Source organism: Paralichthys olivaceus, chromosome 19 (assembly GCF_024713975.1).
Source record: "Paralichthys olivaceus isolate ysfri-2021 chromosome 19, ASM2471397v2, whole genome shotgun sequence".
NCBI lineage: Eukaryota > Metazoa > Chordata > Actinopteri > Pleuronectiformes > Paralichthyidae > Paralichthys > Paralichthys olivaceus.
In genome coordinates, this window is record NC_091111.1 from 12,306,151 (window position 1) to 12,320,306 (window position 14,156).

The 14,156-nt window shown below is 40.5% G+C and overlaps 2 protein-coding genes across 2 annotated transcripts; one reads left to right on the forward strand and one right to left on the reverse strand.

The window, feature by feature from the left end:
* Positions 1–8,521: 8,521 nt before the first annotated feature.
* tmem18 (transmembrane protein 18) lies at positions 8,522–11,538 on the reverse strand. The gene is made up of 5 exons (XM_020097510.2): positions 10,467–11,538; positions 10,206–10,323; positions 9,269–9,323; positions 9,039–9,132; positions 8,522–8,943 (listed from the first exon to the last, which is right to left on the reverse strand). The coding sequence occupies exons 1-5, from the start codon at positions 10,722–10,724 to the stop codon at positions 8,845–8,847; spliced, it is 624 nt and encodes a 207-aa protein (XP_019953069.2). The 5' UTR covers positions 10,725–11,538; the 3' UTR covers positions 8,522–8,844.
* A 148-nt stretch (positions 11,539–11,686) lies between these two features.
* Positions 11,687–13,550, forward strand: LOC109636045 (RNA polymerase-associated protein RTF1 homolog). The gene is made up of 2 exons (XM_020097540.2): positions 11,687–11,842; positions 12,546–13,550. Exons 1-2 carry the CDS (start codon positions 11,822–11,824, stop codon positions 13,350–13,352), a joined length of 828 nt encoding a protein of 275 aa, XP_019953099.1. The 5' UTR covers positions 11,687–11,821; the 3' UTR covers positions 13,353–13,550.
* Positions 13,551–14,156: the final 606 nt, after the last annotated feature.

A 14,156-nucleotide genomic window follows, 5' to 3' on the forward strand; every position in this document is an offset into this window, starting at 1 on the left:
GTTGTGAACTCATCTGATCAGAACAATCTCCTGTCACTTTCCTCATAATCGAAAGGTTAATTTGATTGATTTGGTTACAGAGCCAGCTTCATGTTTTCCATAATCTCAAATGTCATTGTAAATCTTCTAACTTCTAATCAAACTTCCCTGTGAAGCAAATATAAGTTCCGGGGTAAATGTGGCGATTGCTTCTGTTCTTAACGGACAATATTTATTTGGATTTTATGTTTCATTTGGCTTTTCATGAGGTTTCTGTTTTGGTCAGTATTTGCTTGCATATCTATTGATTTATTAAGGGGGTTTTAATTGCATTGTTATCATTTAAGGAAGAATCCACAACATTCTGGAGGTGATACAGATAAAGTGAGGATCCAGGTCCGGATCACTTTTTTTTCCCACTCTCTTTAACATTGTGAGATATAAGGGCACATCGGTGGGCATGTCTCTCTAAGTGACCTTCTAGCTCTATTTAAAATTATTCTGTATTCTTCAATATATGCTTTCTACTTTATTTGCATATCTTGGACTGATGTCCCATGTAAAGAAACCTCAACGACTGAGGTTGGTTGAGTCAGATAGAAACAGTCTCAATCATCACCGCCCTGAAACCCAACTTTAAAATGTTTTACTCAGTGGAACACGGAAGATCGGGAAACAGCAGATTTCCATTCATCCTTGAAACGTGCTGCCTCTGCCTGCTCTGAGTGTGTCGTCCTCATCTGTGTGTGAAGATCAAACATTGAGACAAGTTCCTGTCGACCGTCCCCAGTGATCAGCGGGGCGCGTTCAGTTTTAATTCAGTTGATTCCGGACAACAGTGACAGGACTGAATGGAAAAGCACTGTGCATTACTCTTTTATAGGGATAAGAGCAGGCATCCAGCAGTCCGCCTGCGGTGAGGAAGAGAGGCCCCACCGAGAAGGAGCATCCGGCCTTGTTTTCTCAAATCAGCCAATCGCAGTGAGGGTACACAATGTGAAATCAGGAAATCAAACAGAAACAGTGATAACATGATGGTAGACACAGAGCAGGGTAGAGTTGCAGGCAACTGTCCTACGCTCACATGTGCGTAGAATGAGTGCGTCACACATTTTCCATCTTTATTTCATCACGGCACTGTCTGTTTTCAGACCCTTTAATTGTTGTGCGTTTGGAGACATCCTGTCTGCCCCAAAGTGGCCTGAGCATGACTGAAAATCCCCTTTACTGCGTAGATTTTCCATGTGCACAGAGATACAAGATTTAATATGATACAGACAATTAACTTATTGTTTTTTTAATGCAAAATAAAACATAAGCATATTGCTACTGCTCAACAAAATGAAGTGGCTGCAGGCCCTATTGCGCAGCAGGATTAACCACTCTGGGGGCCCCGGGAGCAAGAATTTGGTGTTTGGCCCACTTTGCTTTCAAGTTCCCCTCAAGTGGAGTTCACAGATCCTGAAACCATACCCCTACAGTTTACTTTGTGGTAATTTGATCTGACAGAACTTTATTTAGTGGCCATGTGAGCGCAAGATAAACTAACATGATGGAGGTCACAGGGCGCCTCTGCAAGACAGGGTGGTATGATTATGTTAAGATAAAGAACAAGGAAAAACAAAGTGACACAATTATGGAAGCAACTGTTTTCTCTGTCTTCGTAGAATAAGTGTGTCACAAAGTTAGCTCTTTTATTTCATCATATTACTACTGTGTATGCTCTGTGCTATTAATAAGTGGTCAGATCAATCTGTTTTTAAACTCTTCGGTTTTTGGACCTTTCTCAAAATCTATTTTTTAAAGCTGTTTTCCCACAGTAGTCTGGACATTTTTCAGAGGGGCTGTGAGATTGTCCGAGTTGCTTCGGCCAGATCAGAATACAGCAGGATAATGAAGAAAACACAAAGAAAACAAAGATCTCAGGGTGAAAAAGATCAGGACAATCTCCCTTCAGAATGCAGCCCACTGATCCTCATTCACGGCCACCATGTAAATAGATCAAGTCTGTTCAAATACAAGTACAGTGGTGGTTCTCACCTTTGTGCTGTGGGTATGTTTGGCTAAAAGTGTGTAGTGGAAGCACCAGATTCGACTCTGACTTGGCTCTTTGCTGCATGTCGTCCCTGCTTTGTTTGCACTTATAATGGCATCTTATCACACGTCATTGTGTCATTGTTCATCTAGAATTATTACATGCCTCTCTTGGTTAGAAATCATTTTTTATCCATATGTGTTTGCTTCACCTGTTTTAACCTTGGTTCCTCCCTCCAACAGAAGATTTTAGTGGCTGAAAGTTTACAAGTTAAGTTGCCAGAGTCCCTGTATCTGTGGTTAATGAACCACAGTGGCACATCTGTCAACTTTGATGAAGCCGTGACCTCCCCAAAGTCTTCGTCTGCACTACCGACACATTTTCCACAGACACAGTATTTTTTAAGACTATCTGGTAAAAAAATACTAAGTATTAGATGAACATGATCTAAAAACACACAGTGGGGTAGAGACTTCATGCACAAATGTGACGTGAAGGTTCACAGAGATTAATTTGATGCTCGGACCACACTGATGTGACACACGTGGAATCTGGACATGCGATGGAGACGCAGATGATGACTCATGGGTCTGGACAGACCAGTGGAATATTTCACAGTGATGAAGACAAAGAACAAAGGCCTCAGATGATAAAAATCTACTTTTTAATAGAAAACCAGACACATTATGACCAACATCTTCCTCTTCACCACCCTCACTCTCTCCATCTCTCATCTTCCTCAGCCAGATGTTATTCATCACAGAATGATCAGACGCACTAAGTGTTTATTTTCATCTTGCACAGGCTTCAATATGTCAGTGAGATCTGATGTGTTCTTTGGCATGTGCGTTAGATCATTTTGATTTATTGGAATTTAAAGTTGGGAGAACATTTAGTGGTACACACTCACACAAATACACGCACACACACAAACACACTCACACAAATACACGCACACACATAAATATTGTAGATTTGATTTGTTTATGAAAGTCGTCTGAACATGAAGCAATTTAAAATAAACAAGGACATCACTATCTATCTATCTATAGAACTGAGTACTAGTAAAATACTGTATATTACCCTTGTGGTAATTTAGTAATTTGACTGAGTACTCTTGGGTCACAGCATCAACATACTTTACCCCATTACTTATTATTTACATGTCAATGTTGCCATTCTGATCACAGAACAATATGATTAAATATTTAATATATTTCATTTATTCTATTGTTATTTCAGAGCTGGAGCCAGGAGGGGACTAGCTTATCTTGGCACAAACACTGGTAACAGGTGGAAACAGCTAGCCTGGCTCAGTCCAAAGGTAAAAGCACTTGCTGAGCTCACTAGTTAACATGTAATATCTTTTAAAGAGATTTTAAGTTAAAATAGAGTGCAGAAAAGAACAGAAACTTCAAGACCACAAGAATGTTTCCTTTGCTGAGTCAGGCAATTACCAATTGGACATTTTAACACATTTTTGATCGTTATCTTCGGTTGTACAGTGATTGATTCAACTTGTTTTCTCTGCGACCTGCAGCGGCTCAGTGGAAGTCATCTGCCTCTGAATGAAAAAGTTCTATAATTCATCATAATAATGGGCTATGATTCATGCATTTCAGACAGGAGCACCAAATTGGCATAAGTGACAATGGAGACACTGTCCCTGGAGTGAACACGTTGTCCAGACAGACAGGAAAGTGTGAGAATGGACATTAATAAGCTTATTTCATTCAGCAGATCCTCCATCCATGGCTCCATTTTCATGCATTCGGCTTATTATTCCTCCTTGGAGACCTGGGAGGACTGCGTGTAAAGTTGACCGTCTTCAATTTCCCTTTGATAAATACTGTACAGTTAATGACCTCAGATATTTTTGATGTTTTTAGCCTGTTTATAAATCCACCCTTGGATTTTTGCCATCACATTGGGAGTCTAATGCACTTGGCAGAATGTCATTGGAAAGATATTTATCTTGACTGCAATCTGCTGTGATAGAAAAAACAACCTGTGTTATCAAAGGAGAAATGAACATGTTCTTTGAATTTCAACATTTCAAACATAACGTTTCCTCCAGTTCTTTCCATCACTCCATCTCCATCACCTCAGCTCCTCTGGTTCTTTTCTGTCCGGATCATACTTCCCTCCCCGGTGCCTCTTCCACTGTGGCCTGTCTTGGCACAGAGCAGCGAAGGCTTTTGAGCGTTTGGGTGCACAGACCTTTAAAGTCTTCAAGTCAAGCACGTGCAGCTCTGCTCGATGACTTTAATGTGAGACAGAGAGAGAAAGAGATCACAACCAGGGAGAGACAGGGTGCCAGGTAAACTGACACTAACACCAAGACTGTAGATAACATCTTTACTTTATGGCTCCATAACTGCAGACAAATCTACTAATCATTTTCAGGAAATTGCAGGGAAAAGGGAAACCGTGTTGAATTACATGTCTCCAAGTACCTTATTCCAATTAATTGCTAACACAACCAAGCGGTAGTGTTGTCACGGCACAGCAGGGTAGCTAAACCACACATTTTAATTCATACATATTTATAAATAAACATGAAGGAAAGCTCCCGATAAATTCCCATTTTCCTGTTCATTGATTACCCCGAAAGATAAAACACTATACTGCAGCTTCTCAAACTGACTTTTACAGACTTTATCGGGACTGTCGAAAACACTGAATGGTTAATACACAGCTCACACTTGTGGCTAAGACCTCACGCAGTATTTTTAAGTATCTGTTGAGTCTGTTTCTGTACAACTGGTGTAAGAATTTCAAAAATCGATATATAGCTGATCTTTTATCCCCGAGCGACCCTGCGATGCCCGGGCCTTCTATCTGTTCCAGACTCTCAGCTGAGGACTCAAAGGGGACAGAGCTTTTGATGTAACAGCCACGAGACAGAGCTCAGGGCGAAGTTGAAATCTAAACTGAAAACATACTTTTATCTCACCACCTTCCCAAACTTTATCTGATTCTACTTTTTTGTGTGTGTTCATTCTGGGTTTTGCCATTTTTAGCTTTTAATGTGGTTTGTTAAAAAAGTGGTGCTTTGTGTGTATCTGTGTTCAATTCAGTTCAATTAGATTTATTTTGTATAGCGCCAAATCACAGGATACTGTGCATCATCTCAAAGAACCTTAAATAGTTATGTTTTACATTATCTTAATCTTACAAAGGTACTTTTAACTTGTAACAATAATGTAGCAGGAGATTGTTTGGGTCAGACGTGTTCACAACAACAGAAAAATGTCCAGAGCAACTGACTCGGACATTTGTGTTCTCATTTTCAGCCACTCCAGAAGTTTTCAGGTAAATAACCGCAGCTCAGTTCACGTGTAAAATCAGAATAAGTAAGGCCCATTATACAGTAACTGATGCATTGATCTGTGACTTACTGGACAAGCGACAGTGGGAGTGGCTGACTTCAGGCTCTGTCGTCTTTATGTCTCTATCCCACAGACATGTTGGATTTGATAAAACATAAACTGCATTAATAAAAGTTCCATTGATATAATCTGTGTATCATATGTGTCACATTGATTTTTTTCATAAATGAAAATGGAAATTTGACTGCCGCCTTTGTCAGACAGTTGCAGGCTTTATACCTCACAAATATGCAGAATATTTCTAACAATATATATCTTTATAATCACATATATCACTGTGACTCATTCATAAGCACACACTGAGTGAGTCATCTATCACTTTATTACTCATCTCTCTCTCTCTCTTTCTCCGCACGTCTCTTCTCTTTATTACATTAGAGAGCATGCCCCGTCACAGTGTGACTCAACCATCTGCTGCTAGATCCAAGATCCACAGGTACAGAGAATTATTTCATCCCCTCCACCGCTTAAGCATTTAGCAATGAATCAGTCAGGAGTGACTTACAGAGAAACAAATGAAAACAAGGAAAACAGAATGAAATTAAATTTATTGTGACTTTAGCAGGGAGCAGTCCTATGAATTAAGTACTTCAGTTATGATGATGAGGAATAGAACACGAAGATGATAAACGACTTCTGATTGGATGGTTGAAGGGAGATGACAGCTGAGCTGGTGTTGGGGTGGAGGTGGGTCAGTTTCTTTTAGATATATCAATAGCAATTCTTATGAGAAGGTGATTACGGAAAAATGTTAATAATCTTGACGGAGGGATGGGACAGGGATCAAGAGAGAGTCCATCCAGTTTTAGCACAGATTCCATACAAAGAGACAAATACAGGATTTCGTATTGTTTATTTTACTTTCTTTAACATTTTACCATTTTGATATTGTCACTAATTCCCCTTTAAATCACTCATGGCTCTTGAGGATAGGGACTGATATCTATAAGTGTATGAAACTTGTTGTGGCTCATTGGAATTTAAGGTGATTGTTGATTGCCATTCTAGTTTTATTATGTTTTTACAGAGGAATTTAGACTGGAATCCCATGTTATCTGATATTCAGATTACATTAACCTATAGTTAAGCTGTGCTGCTGTGGTGGAATGTGAATTTGCAACTGTGGAAAGGTGATTAAACATGCCCCCTTAGCCTAATGTGCAATGCAAACACAAACATCCACGAGAAGTCCGAAGTGAAGTGAACAATTGAGGCTTTACCAACATCTGTTGAGTGAGAACATGCAATCATAAATCATTTGGGGTGGGAAGACATTACAAGCATTAGCCCAATAGTGGGTCGGTTATTTGGCCACAGACTAATGCTGTGCAGCCAAATGTTGTTCAAACCAACAGAACTTTAATTTAACTTGAAGAGGAGACACCAAATGTCACAGTGCATTGTGGGGAAAATGGGTATAAAATGTGTGAGTGTTGCAATTCATTAAAAATAAGAGTTTTTGAGTTAACATCATACAGAATCAATTGCACAATATTCTGTCATCGAGTGAAGTTTTGAAAAACAAGGGAAAATAAAACAAGAGAACTGGATGTCAGGGGTTAATTCTATACCATGCTATATTCCCATGAAGAGATTTTCCATATATTCCCAATTGGGAATATATGGAAAAATCTTTTCATTTGGCCCACTGCAACTTCACCTTCTTCATATGCTGTTTCATGTGTTGTGTGTTCCAGGATGATCTTCTCCGAGTTGTCTCATTATCTCTCTGTCACGCACACTATTCCCCAGAAAACAATATGAACCTCTGTCTTACAGGTGTTGTTTCTTTTATCTAAAGTGTTTTCTCCCACATCACTGCAGCTGACTGGGTGTTGTGCAATGTGCTGCAGTGCATGACAAACCCGAGGAAATCAGCCATAACTGAGGTACACATGAGGAGGAGAATTTGGCTGCAGCATTTTGCACCAATCAGTCCAGAAGATTTAAACTGAGGATAGTGTCCACTCAAATCTTTATTTGAATTTGAAGAAAACCAAGACCGTCTTAAACTTTGATACAAGACATGACTCATGTGTCTGGAGACGTGGAGCTGGTTGCAATCGATGGGGATGTGTGTGTGTATATACGAGTGTGTGTGTGCACCAGAGAGAGGTCAGAGTGCAACCTCTGATGTTAATGCCCTTCAGAGATGATTAGTTCCTCTAACCTCCAACCCCAAAGAGGGAGCTTTGTCCAATCACACACCCCCACCCACTCACTCACCGACATGCATGTACACTCCCTTCACCACCTTCACCACCTCCATCACTATAACACACCCATCCCTTTTCCTTCCCATATTCTTAAATAACCTCCGATCACTCACGTCCACGCTTAATGGATCATGGCAGATGCAGGCAAAGCATACCAACATGAAATTAGATGCATCTGGGAAAACAAATGAGTGAAAAAAGACAGATAACAGTGATTTTGAGGTAAAACATCTTGTCAACCTTCTACAGAGATAAAGTAAAAAAAAAAACAGAGTGTAAAACGAGGGATAAGTCAAAGTCCACAGACACATCCAGTGGTGAGCATGTCATTTAGTTTGGACTGCCCTCTAGTGGTACATTAACATTTACGATGTGAACCACAGAGAAGTGTCATGAAGAACGATCTCAGGGTGACGACCTGTATTTTTCACATCAGCATTCATGCTTTGAAAGGATACTTTACTGAGTCAATTCTCAGAGCAGCATCTGCATGTATTCACTACTCTCACTGCACAGAGTTGAGCCCGGTATCACAGGCCGTGTTAACCCCCACCACCACCCTGGGAAGCTGTTAAACCAGTTCACCTGATCCCGGCATACAAATCCAGTCAGGCTCGCATGACGTTATTTACTATGGAATGGGTTCCAGTCCATATTATTCTGTTGCTGTGAATTAATGTAGTTGCTTCAGGATTAAAGAGCAAACTACTTATGACTAGGGGACCAAGCTGATATCAAACATCCTTTCTTAAAAATATTCTTAAATACTTTTGATATTTACTGTTTTAAGTGTGTGTGCAACTTCATCTCTGTTTTATGAACTAATTATTCTCGTTTTGCTTCACATTTTTTCTGTCTGTGTATTTTTAATTGTGCTTTATAAATAAAGTTGATTAATATCATAGACAAAAACAATCTTATTTATTTCCCCATAAATCAAACAGTCACGTTAAAGTAATTCAAGCAATTGTTCATTTTAAACACACTTTAAAACAACATTACATACAAAACAGTAACTGTCCTTTGGTCCTCGTATATCTCATTATGTACAACATATTCAGCAGGACTGTTCTCAGACACAGGCATCCAGTCCTGGTATCAGCGAACAATCCTTTTTTTAGTCACGATGAAGGAATCTGCCAACCGCCTCCAAATATCTGGATTAAAGGAGAGATTCTAAGCTCCTCTCAGTGAAGCCCATTTACAGACATAAGGAGAGAGATCAGTCAGTCTTGTCTCTCTTCTCTCTGCGCACCTTTCGCTTCAGCTGGAGCGTCTTGAGTTCAGTCATAGTGGAAAAGGTCCTGTACACCCACACCATCTGTAGTTAGGAAACACACACACACATGTTGTCTTTGGAATACCTGATGCTCATCTGTGCTCTCAACATTTGATCTGATGTGACAGGGTACTTACCACAATGATGACTGTGTTGAGCAGCAAAGGAATCGAGTAAACCAAAGATATGAACATGCCCTTTGAATCAAAGTACTGGAAATTAGAAAAAGACCTGCAAACAGAAGTAAAGCTGAATGAGCATGTGTTGCTGGTTACGTTAGTTTCCCTGTTTGTGATCAAAGCCAACAGGGCTCCTATACAGACTGTTTCACTCACTGTACTGAAATACTGCTCAGCTATGCTCATACCTCCAGTTCATAGCTGCCAGCTCATTCAGATGTTCAGCGCTATACACCAGGCCCACTGTGGAGAGAAGCAGGGTCAGTCTGTGAACACTGATAAGCCGCATCACACACACACTCACTCACTCACCCTAACAACAACTGTGTGTTTACAAGCCTCTTCACTCTGGGTCTCATTTATCTTGAATTATGAAGGTATGTGGAGACATCCAAAACAAGATTTACGGGATCTAGTGATACTGATCAGCTGCTGATTGAAGTATATTGTTACGTATTGCTCACTGGTGCTGTTGGAATGAATTCCGGGATGTCGAATGCAATTGGAATATTAGGAAATAAATCAATACAATTTAAACGCTGTACTTAAAATTAACATGTGTATTTTTTATTCATAATTGAGTTGGCTCAGTGGGTCAGGCTTGACCTCCGTTACTGCTCTGCATGTTTTTGTGATATAACCTACAGATTTAAACATTGCAAATCTCTTAGAATTGATCATTTTCACTGTATCGCTGTGAACCACGTGTGGCTTGCGGAGAAAATAGACAGAAACCCAAATCACCAGAGGAGCAGCATTTAACACGCCTGAGACTCGCTGCTGTGTTCATAGTAATAATTGTCTCTTTGGCTTTTCCATGGTTGATTCGTTATTTGTAATTGGGGGACAGAAATACTTCCTCAGCGTTTAGTTATCCACCTGAGTCTATATACAGAAACTCAACAATGCATGGGTGAACTGAACATTAGCATGAACATTAAGAGTGGATGAATTTATGGAATGGCGTCCCTCCTCATCTCCCTCGTTTTGCCTACTGAGTAAATATTACACGTTTCTATTTTTCTTCAGATTAACATTGGGCCCTCTTCGGTTTTCGCACATGACAACTTGAACTTGAGCAGTGAGGATAAGAACCGACTGCAGGTGGGTTTGTTCTCCACGTACCCATGAGCAGAAAGTGACAGATCTGAGCTCTGTAGAATCTGCAGGTCACCACCGTCACACACAAACACACAGCGTGAAACAACAAGAGCCCGACGAGCCAGGGCTCCGACCACTGCACCTACAGACAGCCACAGAGAGGAGAGAGACAACAGACAGTCAGTGGGTGATAAACTCTCATCTGTTTATCGGCAGAGCTCGGCGTGCTAGCAGCGAGAGCTAACGCTAGCTGCCTCGCCTCGGCTAAAGTATGAAACTCCTTACAGACATGAGAAACGTCCATATCGATGTGATTCTTAAATGGCTGAAGCCGTCGATAGGGATTGAGCTGATGTTCTTCTCGGATTTCAGCTCCGCCATGTTCACAAAGTACCGAGGCAGCTGCTTGATGTTCCTTAGCTCGTGTAAACAGGACCCGCATGCGGAAGTAGCTTCTCTGTCGCGGTCAAAACACGTCATCAAGAAGTCGGATCTGTCGCCTCTGTTGTTTTCATTTGGTTCAACAGGATTGCACAAAACCATAAAACCGATTCACATGAAATGTTCTGAATGTTTGTTAAATCCGAAGAGGCAATTTGAGAATTTGTGCTGTAGAAATAAGATCTGATTAAATGATGCTCTGCTCACCAACTTTGATTTTAATCTATTTCCTCTGCAGAGGGGTGTTCTCTCTTACTACCTGGCAACAGCAGTCTACCAAGGTGCAAGCACATCTGGCTTTCAGAGGGAATGTTACAGCCAAAACACATGAATGATAAATTAAGAGACTAAGTGCTTGACATTTGAGCCAATCTCCGGGTGCACCAACCTTTCTTTTCTGCTGGTGAACTAGCAGAACTTGCTCACTGTGCTCAGATCTGTGTGTTATTGGTTATTTCTCACACTGACTCAACTCCTGCCTCCAAACAATTACTGAGCATCATGTGACCACACATACTACCAATCCCAGAAACCAATTAGAATACAGAGGGAATTCCCAGAATGAATACCAACATGCAGGTTGATTTTGATCCCAGTGGCATCTCAAACCTTCCTGTGAGAACATAAGGAGTAATATTTCATCAAAAGCAGAATTTTTATTTTCACTTTTCACTAATAAATTAACAATTTAAGGTGAAGGAAAAGTCTTGTGCTCCTGTTTGTGAGTAAGTCATTGTAAAGGAAAGCGCCCAAAACTTCAAAGCTAACGTGGGTATTATATCATGCTATCTGATAGTGCCAATGGCACCAAGTCTGCAAAGACGTGGGAAGTTGGGAAGTGGGAAGGTGCACGAGAAGAACAACAACTTTTGAGAGACAGTGGATGTAATTGAATTTTGGATTAACAGAATGATATTTTGGATTTGATTTTCAGAGTTGCTAATGTGACAAATACTATTTAAAATTATTGTACAACTTATTGTATCGTGAGGCATCAACAACCTTTTACTGGCAACCTTTTTTAAACATGTGTCGTCATATAAAAGGTCCTTTGATTTCCTATGATCTTGATGAGGACTCTATCTTGTTTGATGACTCCTTTAATGTGTTAAGTTCTTTGATTAAAAGTAGCAATAATAACTGATTTAGCCCCAGGAGAAAATTTCAGCCTTCTCAAGAAGACTTGGGAGCAAACTGCGATGGACGGAAAACAAAAAGAGGTAAGATTTGTACTTTTATAATTCAAATATAAATACTATAATTTCTTTAAATAACGTTTGATAAAATTGTGATTTTATGATTGAAGTTGAGTTTCTTGAGCAAGAAGTGGATCAAGACTCTGTCCTTCAGCTCATCGCTCACTGTTTACACTCCAACTAGTTTCTAATGTCACGCGAGTCCAGTGTGTGTCATCACACTCAAAAAGTGTTGTTGTGTGTATTTTGTGAAACATGTTAGAAATCACATCTGCCCTTTGCATGTGTTCTCCACTTAAGTTGTGTTTTCTTCTTCTTGAGAGTTTAACGGTAGTTCACATCCACTGTGCTGCATTACAGTCACCTCCTGGAGTTATTTCACTCCTACAATATCAGGACGCCAGATTTACAATAAGCTGATGTTACTAATGATGATAGTAAGAGATTGAGCTCACAGTTAAGACCAGTGTGTTAAAGACCAGTTTGTGCAATCATACCTCACTAACTGACCAACTGTACTGAGATGTCTCATTAAAACAACAGTTAAACACTTGGGGCACTTCTATCACACTGTGATTTAGTTCTAATAGGATATGCTTGGATTTTTTATGTGGATACACGTTACTATTTCAAGGAGACCTATCTTTACCATAAAATATGTGTATGTGTTGTGTTACGGGTGGACTGGAGTATTAATCATGAATTCTATTTATGTTCGATTTTTCAGACCCCGCCTGGAGGCCAAAGATTTGTGGTGCACTATGGAACAGAGCCAAAGTTAAAGCGGAGGAAACGTAATGTCACGAGTGACACTGAAGACTGTCAAAGCAACCAGGAGCTGTTGGCGAGATCTGCTGGTGGCACTAAAAGAAAAAATCAGGCCAAGCAAAAGAAAGGGCCTGCAAAGAAGCAACGTTGTTTATTAGATTGGGATGAAGACAAAAATTCACCTGAAGAGCTGAAAAGGATCTACCTGTCCAGTAACATGCTGGAGCAATGGTGCCATAGGCCCTTCTTTGCCAACACTGTGACCGGCTGTTTTGTGAGGGTAGCAATCCAGGAGTGCAGCAGGAACCCACTTTACTGTATTGCCGAAATTATGTCTGTGATGGAGACGGAGCAGGTCTACCAACTGGGATCAACCCGGACAAACCTGGGAATGGAACTCAGGCATGCTGGTATCAAGCAGATTGTTACACTCCTGTCTGCATCAAACCAGGAATTCCTCGTAAGTGAGTTTCAGCAGTGGAAACTAGCAATGATGAATGCTGGGATGCAATTCCCAACTCCAGAAACAATCTCCAAAAAGGAGCAGGCCATCAAAGAAGCCACAAACCACACTTTCACTGACAAAGAGATAGACTTTATTGTGGAACGGAAGAATAGATTCCGAATGACACCATTGAATTATGCCAGGAAAAAAATCGAGCTACTTGACCAACTGCACAGAGCAAAAGCCTGCGGAGATGTTTTCAGGGTGACAGCAACCCAGGAAGAGCTAGAAAAGCTTGCGATGGGAAGACCATTCAGATGAGCAGAGGCTCTCCCACTGTCAAATCCAGGAGACCTCCCTTTCCTGAACCACAAACTAACAATAGACCTTTACCACAGGAATAGAAGAAAAAGGACTCACAACAAGCAATTTGAGCTAATAGATAGCTAACAATATAATTTATGAACTAACTTTATCCAGTTAGTTGTCACATCAATAAAATTGTGTTTCCTGTCACAAGCTGTGTTTCTGTGTGGGAGTGTTATGTTGAAGGGTCAGCAACGGAAGTTGTTCAAACAACATTTTGACTAGTTTTGAAAAACTGTCCTGGTTCAGATGTCAGATGTCATTCTTCATGTCTTTATTATAGGACTTCCTACCTTTCAGTACAGGTGAATTAAGCTCTCTCTCTCTCTCTCTCTCTCTCTCTCTCTCTCTCTCTCTCTCACACACACACACACACACACACACACACACACACGGTCAGAAACCGAAAGTAAACAAGTTTCTCTCCTCTCTTTGAACTCCTTTGATGGAGTTGTTTGTCCGAAGTTGGTGGAAGTATGGCTGTGAAGTCAGTTCCCTCTTCTCACACATAAATGACAACGCTCGCGAGAGGCAGGACACCATAGTTAGATATCATAGTTTTTACAATTCTTACGGTTATGAAATCGTGACGTTATCAAACGGTTATCGTTAATCCCGACATCCTCAGTCCACAGCCGTCTTTAGTGGAGCTCTGTTGAAGGACTGCGCTTTGAGGAACCCTTCAAGACATTCAACACGATATCGTGTTCACAGGAGTGGACCAAAAACACGTGCATTTTTGATTCAGGGTATATAAAG

Excerpts from the sequence above, each read along its gene's own strand:
- tmem18 (XM_020097510.2), bottom strand. The coding sequence starts at position 10,724 with ATGGTTTTGTGCAATCCTGTTGAACCAAATGAAAACAACAGAGGCGAC. Across the intron at positions 10,324-10,466 it reads TATGGACGTTTCTCATGTCT|GTGCAGTGGTCGGAGCCCTG; the intron begins GTAAGGAGTTTC and ends GGCTGTCTGTAG. Across the intron at positions 9,133-9,268 it reads CTGGCAGCTATGAACTGGAG|GTCTTTTTCTAATTTCCAGT; the intron begins GTATGAGCATAG and ends TTCTGTTTGCAG.
- LOC109636045 (XM_020097540.2), top strand. The coding sequence starts at position 11,822 with ATGGACGGAAAACAAAAAGAG. Across the intron at positions 11,843-12,545 it reads TGGACGGAAAACAAAAAGAG|ACCCCGCCTGGAGGCCAAAG; the intron begins GTAAGATTTGTA and ends TCGATTTTTCAG.